The 12,424-nt window shown below is 48.7% G+C and overlaps 5 protein-coding genes across 5 annotated transcripts; 1 reads left to right on the top strand and 4 right to left on the bottom strand.

The window, feature by feature from the left end:
• Positions 1 to 771: 771 nt before the first annotated feature.
• Positions 772 to 1,480, bottom strand: CONPUDRAFT_94384 (uncharacterized protein; the record flags this gene model as incomplete). The annotated part of the gene is made up of 1 exon (XM_007764842.1): positions 772 to 1,480. A coding segment is annotated over one exon (705 nt), but the record flags the coding sequence as incomplete, so codon positions are not given.
• Positions 1,481 to 2,565: 1,085 nt separating this feature from the next.
• Positions 2,566 to 5,777, top strand: CONPUDRAFT_68706 (uncharacterized protein; the record flags this gene model as incomplete). The annotated part of the gene is made up of 2 exons (XM_007764458.1): positions 2,566 to 3,545; positions 5,753 to 5,777. The coding sequence occupies 2 exons, from the start codon at positions 2,566 to 2,568 to the stop codon at positions 5,775 to 5,777; spliced, it is 1,005 nt and encodes a 334-aa protein (XP_007762648.1).
• A 2,625-nt stretch (positions 5,778 to 8,402) lies between these two features.
• On the bottom strand, positions 8,403 to 8,816 carry CONPUDRAFT_35795 (uncharacterized protein; the record flags this gene model as incomplete). Its single annotated transcript, XM_007764190.1, has 1 exon — positions 8,403 to 8,816. A coding segment is annotated over one exon (414 nt), but the record flags the coding sequence as incomplete, so codon positions are not given.
• Positions 8,817 to 9,221: 405 nt separating this feature from the next.
• On the bottom strand, positions 9,222 to 9,925 carry CONPUDRAFT_43986 (uncharacterized protein; the record flags this gene model as incomplete). Its single annotated transcript, XM_007764225.1, has 2 exons — positions 9,222 to 9,770; positions 9,818 to 9,925. Coding segments are annotated over 2 exons (657 nt in total), but the record flags the coding sequence as incomplete, so codon positions are not given.
• A 45-nt stretch (positions 9,926 to 9,970) lies between these two features.
• On the bottom strand, positions 9,971 to 11,206 carry CONPUDRAFT_43900 (uncharacterized protein; the record flags this gene model as incomplete). The annotated part of the gene is made up of 4 exons (XM_007764216.1): positions 9,971 to 10,141; positions 10,190 to 10,436; positions 10,490 to 10,719; positions 10,769 to 11,206. 4 exons carry the CDS (start codon positions 11,204 to 11,206, stop codon positions 9,971 to 9,973), a joined length of 1,086 nt encoding a protein of 361 aa, XP_007762406.1.
• Positions 11,207 to 12,424: the final 1,218 nt, after the last annotated feature.

Genomic DNA, 12,424 nt, shown 5'->3' with positions numbered 1-12,424 from the left:
CACCATTAACCCACCAATGCAGCCAATATCACCCCCATGCATTAGTCAAAGAAGCACTGTTTGCAGGATGTAGGGGATGTATTTAGGGGCTCTGTGTGCCCTATCTACCCCCACACACACTGGGATGTATCCCCAGAGCAACACAGGACAGCAACAGGCTGATTCAGGGCACAACCATTGCATTAATGTACAATACCAGTGGGTAATCCTACTCTTGTAGGACCCCAGGTACACCTCTGGGCCAAAACTTGGCCCATATATCACATTGCCCACTGCACCTTGGGGCTCTGGTAGGAGACCGCCCATGGACGGAGTCATCAGTACCAGTGCATATATGAGCCATGGTCCTACAGGGGAGTGTATACTTGACCCATACCTTTATGGACAGTCCATGGGAAACAGGTCTCCAAGACAGAAAATGTGCACCCAAAAGATATATCTATAGGACTAGTTAAATGAGGGGTCTAAAGTGCGTTCCGCTCCGATCGGATACGCCCCAGCGAGTAGGACACAACTACTTGGAAAGACATAGCTTAGCGGACGTACATCTGTTCGGCAACAACTGGGATTATTTCCTTGTCTAGTAGATATTAAGCCACAGGAAACCTCTATCGCCTCGCTGAGTCAATATTTATGGCCGCTGCCACCATCCTCGCCTGACTCTTCAAAAGCATCTGGAAAGGCGACACGAAACATGAAGTTGACATATGGCATCTGACTACGTTACACAAAGCTACACATTGCTCAACCTATTTGCGAGGCGTTCTGCCTCCTCCGATGACATCCCGCACCGGTCTACTAGCCGCCGAACCTCATCCGTGCTCTTCCTACCCACCTTTATACACCCAAACAACAACACATCCGTAAACCACTTAAGTTTGTCAATCCGCTGCGGATCCGGCATCGCATGTTCCCTGATCATCTTCTTAATCTTCGACGTCGACTCGTCATACTCCTCCTGATATATACACCTACTCCCCTTCAACTTTCCCGGAGTCGCCGTGATACCCGCAGCGCCAAACGGACGCATACCGTAGCTGTAGAAGTGCCCCTTGTTCTCCGGCCACCAATCGTCCATGTCCTCCTCTTGCTCAAGGCCCGTGATGATGATCGAGCCATTCACCTTCTGCCGGCAGAAGATCTCGTAAAAGAGGCGCCAGTTCCTGTGCGCCGCCTCCTTGATGCGCGGCCCGCGCATGACGAACACGATCAGGCTGATGCCGTCCTCGACGTTCGTGATGAGCTGGTAGAGCTGCACGACCGCGTCTTCGGCCAGCATCGTGCCTTCCTCGCCCTCGTCGAGCCCCGCGGTGTCGAAGATGTTGTAGTGCTTGCCGCTGATCTTGACGGGGTAGCGGTCCCACTTGAACGTGCAGCCCTCGGCCTTGCTCGAGATTCTTGCGACGTTGTGTCCGGCGAGCATGTTTACTATGGAGCTTTTGCCTGCGCCCGTTTCGCCAAAGAGTATGATGTTCATGGGGCCGCTCATGTTGAGCTAGTAGTCCTAGGACATCAACGCCTTAGTAGTGTCCGTATGCGACAAGGTGGAGCGCTATCACCTTCGGTAAGGAGAGGTAGGGTTTGCGGGAGGAAGATAAATAGGCTGATATTATAAATCTGAAGACGCATCATAGAAATGTGTGAGCGCTTACTGGGAAGCTGATTGGAGCGAGTGTTCAGCTCAGCTAGAAGCAACATCTGTTATGGCTTCGAAATCTACATAACCTCGTTTCAACAAGGTTCGTCTCCACCCCATGGACGACGGTGGGCAAAGGGTCAGCTCTTCATAAGAATAAATCACATTTACGGAACGAGCGAACGATGTCCAGTGTCAATGGGCGGAATCATACCTCAAACCATACCAAACAGGTATAGTTCCTAGATACACGAGTTGGGGGAAGCTCCACAGCGCTCGAGAAGCTATCTTCGGTGCTGAATGGAAGGAGGAACATGAAGCAGGAAGACGGGTGCGAGGAAACAAGCCCACAGCCCTAGACTAAAATTATGGCTGTCCAGCGCTCCGCGTTTGTTTTCTGGAAGTAGCTAGTGCTACACAGGAAAGTTTGCTGCCCATGCAGTTGTGAGTCAAATGTATGATCGATCTGGAACATTGACAGCAGGGAAGTTCCCGAAGTAAATGAGCTTCTCTGAAAATCAACACGTCGAAGTACTGATCGAGTCGGATGAAGGAAGCAAAGATCCCGCATACGCCAACTAGGAGGGTGCTCACAGCGCTTATGAGAAGCGGCGCACAGGTTCGGTTGAGTTAGGCGCCATAAAAGTCGGGGACATGAGGTGATAAGGTTGTCACGAGGACACGGAGATTTAGACTGGTTTACCCAATCAAGTTCAGCATGACGGCTAGGACAGAGGGATAAGTTCTTATCGTCCAGTACAAGAATGTGCGCATATCGAAGGATTACAACGGGCCAAAGAAGCTTGACGTACGCCCAGGTGAGTCCTTCAGGGTACGGACGGGAAAGTTTGATTTGACGAGACAAAACACGCCAATAGAAAGACGCGACAGCGGCGCATTACGTGGGTCTCGACAGCCTCTGACATCCAATGTATTCGCCCTCCAAAGAACCAAGTCACTCGTCGAGAAGCTACAACAGAGCAAGGCAAGGAGCGCCGCTAGGTCAATATCAAAGTGGTCAAGGTGCACGAACGGGCCCACCCACCTCCTTCACGCCGTACGACAGGTCCTTACCAACTGCACCACAGCCAACCCCAACCCATACAGCGTCATCCACCGTTTTCATCGACGATCCCTCGTCGTCTGCTTCTCATGATACTACCGTTTCGCCACTATATGCAGCCATGCGTAACGAGAAAGCTGTGGATATAGTGTCGTCAGGTCATGATCAATGCGAGGGAGAAGTACGATCAGGCATACCTGCCTCCTTCGCGCCGTCGGACAAGTCCCTGCCAGCGGAACCTCAGCAAAAGCCTCTTCGCTTCTGCTCCACTATCCCCGGTCAGGCGGCAGAGACCATGTCATCTACCGCTTCCATCGATCATCGCCTGCCATTTGTACCGAGTGCGACGTTCGCTTCCGCACCGCATGAAGGCCCGTACGGGCAGAGTGCCGTGGATGTAACATCGTCCGGTGACAGCAAGCTCCCGCCAGCCAACGTCATCATCTTCGGTGAATCCGGCGTTGGCAAAAGCTCCCTCATCAACATGCTCTCCGGCGACGCAAACGCGTCTGCGGCTGTTTCCAACCAGGCGCTCGGTTGTACCTTCGAGACCGAGCCATATCAAGTCACCATCGACGAGCGCAATTACGTGCTCTGGGATACCGCGGGGCTCAACGAGGGCTCCAAGGGTTCTGTAACAGCGCATGAGGCGTGTGAGAAGCTCGTTGATCTATTGAAGCAGCTGAAGGGAGGCGTGCATCTGTTGATGTACGTCGTACGCGGGACTCGCTTGCGGAGCATCGTCAAGATCAACTACGATATCTTCCAGCGTGTCGTCTTCCGCGGGCAGGTCCCAATCGTGCTCGTCGCGACGGGCTTGGAAAATGAGGACCGGATGGAGAGCTGGTGGGACGAGAACGGGGGAGATTTGGCCGGCAACGGGCTGCCACTGCAGAATTTTCACCATAACTTGTGCCCATTTACTTTAAATAACTGGCCCGGTTAGTTAAAATAACTTTATCATAACTTGCCGGGATTTATCCGGGTGTGGATACACATTGTATTTTAAATAACATTTGACAGGTTATGCTAAAGGTGGGGCACACAGTTTTGACAGTTATCTTAAATTATAGTTTCTCACGGCCGTCAGCCATGTCATTGCTCATCTGTTTATTTTAAATGAAAATGGAGTTAACATAAATGCGGATAAACTCCGCATTTGGATGGCAACAATCAAAGTCTGGCCCATGATGGTCAGAAACCAGATAATGACCTGGCAATGACTAATCATATGCCGGTCAATGGCCAATCAATGGCCAATCAATTGCCAGTCATTTGCCAGTCAATGGCGGGTTAATGGCGGGTTAATGGCCAATCAATGGCTGGTCATCAAATTTTTATGTGCAATAAAAAACCACTTATTTACTCTAAATGATCAGACTAATTATCAGCTATTGGTGATAAAAAGGAAGGGAGTACTATGGGACTTTAGGATTCATATTGTTTGTGAAGTGAGGGATTAAAAGCATATTTCTCTAACTAAATAATAACTTTCTATTTGGCCATTAACCCGCCATTAACCCGCCATTGACTGGCAAATGACTGGCAATTGATTGGCCATTGATTGGCCATTGACCGGCATATGATTAGTCATTGCCAGGTCATTATCTGGTTTCTGACCATCATGGGCCAGACTTTGATTGTTGCCATCCAAATGCGGAGTTTATCCGCATTTATGTTAACTCCATTTTCATTTAAAATAAACAGATGAGCAATGACATGGCTGACGGCCGTGAGAAACTATAATTTAAGATAACTGTCAAAACTGCGTGTCCCACTCTCCTACCCAGATGGATCGGTCGTGTTGAGTCGCACTGATATTAATATCAATTACAAAAGTTGTATTTGCTGCGTTGAATTCGGACTCCGCTGAATCGCCGAAACTTTTGAGCGACTTACATGACCGACCCTTTGGCAAAACTTGTAGGTGGCCGATCTCGGCTTGGTTTGCCGAGCCGCGTTCTCCCACAGCACCAGTGCATAATCAGTGAAACTTGAGTGAAACAATATTAATGTACTCTCGGTCAAAGGTTGTGATTCATGTTTGATCCACCTATCCGGCACTCCAAGGGTGTATGACAATGTCTTCCAAATTATAACAAAAAATAATAGAGCTGCCAGTCAACGAGGGGTCACTAGAGAGATGCCGACTCTTATTGGGCTGAAAGCCCCTATTTTCTATGTTCAAAATTTCAACACTTGTATAGCACAATTGTCTAAGCATTGTTAGGCATGAGCTCAATGCAAATGCATATAGTCCCAATATATTGTGTTAACAAGGGAGTTTGAATAAATGCAGGAGGTACTCTCGAGCTCATGCCCTGAATGAACACATGCTGAAGCATCAAGTATATGGGTTTTTTTAAGTCATGCTCGCCCAAACCCTTGACTTTAGCACCTGATATACAAGGATGGAGCAGTTTCACTTTATTTATTGTAATTGATACGTCTTTGAATATCTACAGGTGGGGTGTATACGATGTGGGCCAAGATATGGACTTGAGTGTGTCGATGAGCTAGCATTATTGCATAGCGCCGTGCGCCAGTGCACGGCAAAACCCGTCGCCTTTTGTTTCCTTGCTCACAGGCAAGCCCCAATCAGACTTTGCATAACATCAGTGCCCCCTCTATGTCAAAATGTGTCATGATTACATGATTGTAATTACAGTGCTTCACCGGGACCTCTGTACGGCCTCAGGCACTAGCCCTTGCCAACATTGCAGCGTTATCAATACGAATGTGGCAATAATGACAGTTGTGCTCCTTCAGCCAATCCAAAGCAGAGTGTACCTTTTCATAATGAACTAATAAAGGTTTTTCATATGTTTCCATTCACTCATTCGTGGGTGCTTTGGATCCTGCAAATAGAACACAGATGATAATGGTAATATCTTCCATGGAAGCTGGCAGGCACTCTGCAACACGGGTTGTATTCTGCGGACAGGTCATAATGTGGCCCTTCACCAGTTTCACGTGGATTGGCACTGTATAACACATGAATTGGGACGGCAAAGTTCAATCGTCACTTCTTCCACAACAATGAGGTTTCGCAGTGGCGCAGGGACAACACCAAGGTAATTGTTGTTGGCTAACGCTACCCGCAGAAGCTTGTGGGGTTTCAAGCCTTGTCGACAAGTCGAGTACACAGAAAGTACGATCTGTGCATTCAAGTCTGTACGGACTCCCTCCGGGTCCAACATGAGACTGCGAGCACGAGGGGTAAAATGGGCAAGTCTGGCCCAACGAGACCGCAATGGAATGGGAAGAGGTAATGTCTGATTCGTAGCGGAGCAACATCGATGTCACGTAGTTTGGCATCACAAGCAGAGTCGACACAAACACATTGAGCACAGGCAGCACACGTATGAGAACGCATGGCAGGAGGGAAGTGACCTGCAAGAATTAAGCTTTAATACGGTCTCTCACCTCAGTAGATGTACATTCAGGCCAATTCGCACAAACTTGTTGGAGGTCCTCCTCATGGCACTCAGTCAATGCAACGTGGAGGATGTGATGCTTGAGCTTTGTAGTAAACCTCTTCAGTCTGGATCACAGCATCACAAGTGTGTCATCGGCATAAAACTCCATGTTCAGAGATGTGAGCACCCGCTTCAATGGTATCTCCCGAATACGCTGCTGAACTATGTTCAGAACATAGAGCTGAACATCAGGCATCCGATCATATTGTGCCCCGAGAATAGCACATCGGGGAGAACAAGAAAATTAGCGAGCGAGGAATAGAGAGCGACAGCACAGGAATGGGAGACGTGTGAGGAGGGTAAAAAGGTAAGCGGAAGACAGAGGCTAACAAGAGCAAGTGTAAGACATTGCCACTCAAATCCCACCGTCACATGACACAATCAATTTTCTAAACCACTCGAGAGAAATAGCACCTTAGCGGCCCCCTCCAAACCCATTGCCTTTATAGGCAACGGGAATTGGTGCCATGGGAGAACGCGGCTCGGCAAACCAAGCCGAGATCGGCCACCTACAAGTTTTGCCAAAGGGTCGGTCATGTAAGTCGCTCAAAAGTTTCGGCGATTCGGCGGAGTCCAAATTCAACGCAGCGAATACAACTTTGTAATTGATATTAATATCAGTGCGACTCAACACGACCGATCCATCTGGGTAGGAGAGTGTGCGTGTCCCACCTTTAGCATAACCTACATCTGTAAAAGTGCACGAGAATATCGGGCCTTTTAGCCCTCGTGAAAGTGCGCCGGGTTTCGCTACGCATATTGAACGTTGGTGAGGGATATTGGCTGATCGTAAGGCATCACGAGATGGAGGGTCAGTTCGCCAGGCCTCGTGAAATCGTCCCCAGTTTCGCGAGGGATATTGGCCGTTTTCGAAAATCGGACTCGGCTCGAAAACCGTCAAAACTACTCACGATTTCCGTGCATGTTTCATCATGGTTGATGAAGCACTAATAGCCGTGACGAACTACTTGTAATTATGTAGAGCCGTGCGGTTTGGTGCACGCTGACACGCACTGCCTTTGCGCGTGAGGGAAGGCTCAGGCGGAGTCGATTATGCGGCCAAATACGGCAACTGGGTTACAACTCCGATATATCGCGTGTCCGCATTTTGTCTCCGCGTTTCTATCTCTCACCATGTTCTTCCGGCAGTGGGCGCTGGAGCCCCAGTCCGCGTCGGCAGCTGTCCTCAGCGACCTGCATGTGGCTTGGGGAGATACGCACGGGTGAGGGCTCGGCCGGACATCTGCTCTGGTCAAGGCAGCTTCTCCGTCAGCCCTCGCCTCATTCTCTCTCCTAGTCCATGCACGGGTCAGCCAGAGCGCGTGCGCCCGTAATAACGCCCCGGTTAATAAATAGAGGCTCAGCCTGCGCACAAAGCGAGGGCGGAGCCTCGATCAATAATTCGACGCGATCGTGTACCTGGTTAAAGCAGTGCGCAGTGACCGACACACACGCTGAGACGTGCGTCTCACACGTCTCAGTGTGGATCTATGTTAGGCTAGAAAATACCTGTCGTCTCTGTATTTTACACCTGGTACCGGTTTCTAATAAATAGTGTTACTACTGGAGCCTACATGTTGAAGTCCGTGAGCTAGAAATAAAATTGTCAGACGCAGAGGGCTGATTTCGGTGCCATCACCACACCCCGAATCCAGCCATATCAACAAGCCTCTCATCTTCGCCTACTATCTCGTCAAGTGGATCATTTTCATCCAACTCTTCCTCGTCCGAAGTGTCCTTGTCATCGTCTGAGCTCCCGCCCTTGTCTGAAGTGTTTTCCTCACTGTCTGTACCATCCTCGCCGTCATCTGTAGTGTCTTCAGTTTCACGATCAGTCTCATCAAGGTCAGTTTCCCATTCGTCCTCGTTCTCTTCTGGCAGTTCTCGGGCTTCTACCCGATCCTCGCTCTCATTTTCTGAGTGATCTTCACTGTCACTCTCCTCCGCCGCGAACACTTCACTGGCTAACTTTGCACACATATTGAGAAGAGTGTCCCAAGGTCTGGTCATGGTATGACCGATTCCGCCACCGAGAAAGCGCATGAACATGTCGCGGTCTGCAAAGCTGGAGCCTCCTTTAATTTGTAGACTTGCAGGAATAATGTATCACTTACATTCCGATGCAATAATGAGACCACTCGTAAACAGACTCATCGGTTTTTGATCCAAAGTGCATGCGAGAGATATTATGAGGAATGGATGGACCAGGAACACGGTCAGATTCAAAACCTGGCAAGAGATGGACCGAGCGAATAACTGTGCTGGGGTCGATAAAATCCCAGCATTCAGATGTGCCCAAAGGGAAGAAAGAAACACGGGGAAGGCGGCGGTCAACAAATATGTCTTGGAAGTTTGAATCCCGGTGCAGCCATCGGATGAGTAGAACATCAACACGACGTGATTTTGATGGATCTTCATGGTGGAAGCGAACCATTACATGAAAAATGAACGTTACCCGTGCATACCAGTACGGGTGAGCATTCTTGTCGGTTGGCTCATCCTGGGATAAGAGCATGATGTCAGCATGTGAACGAGGGTTGATGGTGTCGTGTTCTCGGCGGAGATCATATGTAGTGAAGTTGACCCGAAGTGTCTTGTGTTCGTAGAGCTTCTCCTTGCTAATGATCAAAGAGTCGAGCACGTTCGTAGAGTATTCGACTTCGTCAGAGTTGGGGAGATCTATAACATCGGGGATGTTATTCTGCTCGCGCAGGCGATCAAGTATATGAGTTTTGAGGCACGGCTCAAATTCCTGCGAATTGTAGTCATTATAATGTCAGAAAGCAATTGAACAGTAGCTATTATAGACTCACTGTCTTCTCTATTCCAAATGATTCATCCATGGCTTGAACAAAGTCATAAAGCAAGTGTGAAGTCCGTGATTCATGAGACATCCAGTACCGCTGCTGAGGATTGGTAGGGTTGACATCAGCATTCCCAGAAGGCTGGGGTACCTCAGAGGATGTGGCTTGCAGCGGTGTAAAGGTTGCCTCGAGGTATTTGAGTAGCTTGTCCACATAGCGAGAGCGTGAGTCAAGTCGTGTCATGGAGGCGAGCATGTGATCGTGTTTTTTCCCAGTCCGTGGATAGCGTCCTTTGGAAAGACAATGAGCAAGTTCGCACTGCATAAACCAGAGTCAGTAATATATGTAGCATGCATGGCAAATAGAAATACCAGCAAGGAACTGTAGTTATCCATAGTACCATAGTGACGGATTGATTTTACCGTGTCGCCAAGCGAGTGGTACTTGTATGTATCAAGGTTCAAGACCTTGCGTTTACTGGATTGTGCAACGTTGGTTGCCCGTGCTTTCCCCTTGGAATTGGCGATTTTTGTTACTGCTCTGCGCCCACGGGCAGAAGTCTCAGATGGTATCTCGCGGGTGTCATATGAGGGGCAGACTTCGGCCTGAAATTTGCGGGCTGACGCTCCTAGACTAATAGTTGCCTGTTCAAGAAGCTTGAGAGTGTCGTCCGTGTGTAGGCGCAGTTTTGCAAGTGAGTGCCACTTTCCCAACTCAAAGAGAAGGTCGAGAACGACCTTGTTGTGCGTACGGCTGGGAAACACGCCTCCGAATACGGGTAGAGCACACTAATTGCCAGTTTAGTAGAATTCATATGTTAAACAAAGGTCCGTACCTGCAATAAATCCTCGAAATCTCGAGCAGCCATTTTTTTCATCGCGGTCGAGTTCTTACGGAATCGTCGGATTGTGGTCCTTCCGAATCGTGGTATTTGACGATACCTTTACACAAGCTTATCAAATGCTGAATAATACAAAGTGAGGTGCACTTACCGTTCGTCCACCCTTGTCACCGATGTGCCTCCAATTGAAAGCAGCATCCTAACAAGGTGGATGAATATTGACTTCCAAACACCAAGTTCATACTCGTGCAGGAAGTCTGGGACAAAGAGTTCGAAAAAGTTGACTTCTTTATCAAGAAGAAACTCGGAAAAAGCGTTCTAGAAAATGATTAGAACAAGGAAACAATTGGTGGAAGGGTGACTTACCATAGTTGGCACATATGAGTGCTCACCCAGCGTGTCATTGACCTGCTTCGAGTTGACAGGACGTCCTTTCTTGAATATTTTCCCTCTAGCTGTTCGCACACAAGCCTGACGCTTTTTGCTGTCAAGTCTGATTTTGAGACGTCGTTGCATGTCTGCCATTGTTCCCATCTTGGAGAGGAGGTGTTTTGGTACGAGGCAACGTGGGCATGGGTATTTTGCAAAGTACTTCAGCGTAGATAGGATAATTCTGGACATTAACATATGTTAGCAGCGAAAGTCGAGTCGAGTGAATAGATTTACTTCTCAGGGTAGTCGCCAGTATAAGTTACAATTCGGAGGAGCGCCCGCCGGATAATGTCATCACCACATTTTGCAATGATGCCTTCAGTATACGCGCGACAGAACTCCTCATCTTGCAGAAGCAATCTCCACACACCATGCACTAGTTCGCGTTTAAGATGTGTGTGAACCTCTCTCGTAGGTGCTTTCCCATATATCTCCGCATAATTGCTCTGCCAACCGTCTGGCAGCTGTAGAATAACATCAGTTCAGTAGCTCTCCAAAGGATAAACAACGTACACTTGGAATATAGGCGAGATGATGGCACGCTTTAGCTGTTGGCTTTCCACGAGTATATTTCGACTGGTTTCCCACAAACAGATAAATTGGCCAAAGAGACGCTTGCCCAAAATTTGAGAGAAGTGTTGCATCTGAAAAGAGCATGAGCGGGACAATGATCCGCTCATAATCATCTCCAGGAGGGCGAGGAGCAGTGTTGACTTCACGATACATGCCCAAGACAGAATCCGAGCTATATATTTCAGAGTAGACACGGATATCTCTGCCATCCGAGGTTTTCCAGCGCTGTTGAAAGGGAGTGGTGTTGTAAGTCGTAAAGACATGGTCTTCAAGTGCTCCCTTGATGATAGATGCAATGTTTCGATGATAAAAGTTATCGACAGTAAGTTTGGGGACATGTTGTTCACCTCCGTGCGTCTTCTTCCCTTCGAAAGGCATGGGAATGTCGATTGATGATCTCTTCCATCCATGCTCTTGTCAAAAAGTGCTGTCTTGCTTCATCTTCAAGTAGTTATCGAGACGTGCACCTTCTGTCTGGGGGTTAAAACCCACTGCCTCCTTAGCTTGGTAAAGGGGATGCCCATTGAGTGCTCCAAGCCTCGCCATTTCGGCTTCAGACTTTCTGTTTGACCCAGTATGAGACCATGCCATGAGTATGCCACGAGTTGCATTAGAGAAGGGAGCCATAGCCTCCTCAGCTGTAAATTCAGCAAGCTGAGGGTCACTCGAAGTGCGAAGGGATGTTGATGGAGATTTCGGTAGTCCACCTTGGAGTAGAGGACCGTCTGAAACGCTCTGCAGAGTTTCCAGAGGGATCTGAGTTGGTTTGTTGGCGTAGATGCGATACATGCCAAAGTCATCAATGGCTGTAGTGAATGGGGAGAGCTCAGGTCCATTGGTTTCGTCAACAGTAGTAGAGTTAGAAGGTTCACGAGTGAGTTGTTCAAATTGGGGCATATGCGACAGATGGGTAGAGCTACTCGGCAGAAGATCATCAAAGCGCTGTGGCATACGAACTAAGCGACCTGAGCGAGATGAGATATGCATCTAATAGTATAGACATCAAGTGTTAGATGGAGGTTATGTTGTCATTAGGATTATGACGCACTGGTAATGCCTGCTGTACTGGAGACGTCTCCCTGCTCGAGTCTGGCTCCTCGTCTTCATCATGATACCCAGATGGTCCTGGTACCGGAGAGGACAAGCCATGATGGCTATCTCTCTGCTGTGCAAGCTCTGCATCCGAATCATGCTCCAGGTATGGTGCAGCAGTGTTGAATATCGTTTGTCTTGCAGCAATTGCCTTAGGGCATGTGCGGCGGTGAATGCGAAGACCCGTGGTATTTTTACAGATTTTATCACAGTCCTCGCACTTTTTGGATCGTGAAGGTGGCATTGAGCTGAGTGGCAGCAGAAACGCACGACTTGTGCGTCTGGAATTACGGAGCGGGGAGAGGAACTCAGCACTGACAAGCGCTCGTGTGAAATGGCAAGCGTTATCAGCCCCGATGCAAACACCAAGAAGGCAGATCGTCGCGTACCTAAAAGGTATGTCCAAGCATGCTTTTAGGTGCGCGACGATCACCGAGCCATGGTTATTGCTGCTACAAATTTAGCCTGACAGCGGCGTCTTCGGCCACTCTCTTTGTGCACCTC

This window comes from Coniophora puteana, assembly GCF_000271625.1.
Source record: "Coniophora puteana RWD-64-598 SS2 unplaced genomic scaffold CONPUscaffold_1, whole genome shotgun sequence".
In the NCBI taxonomy this organism is placed as follows: domain Eukaryota; kingdom Fungi; phylum Basidiomycota; class Agaricomycetes; order Boletales; family Coniophoraceae; genus Coniophora; species Coniophora puteana.
The sequence above is the reverse complement of the archived record's forward strand: the minus strand, read 5'-3'. Positions and strand labels throughout refer to the sequence as shown.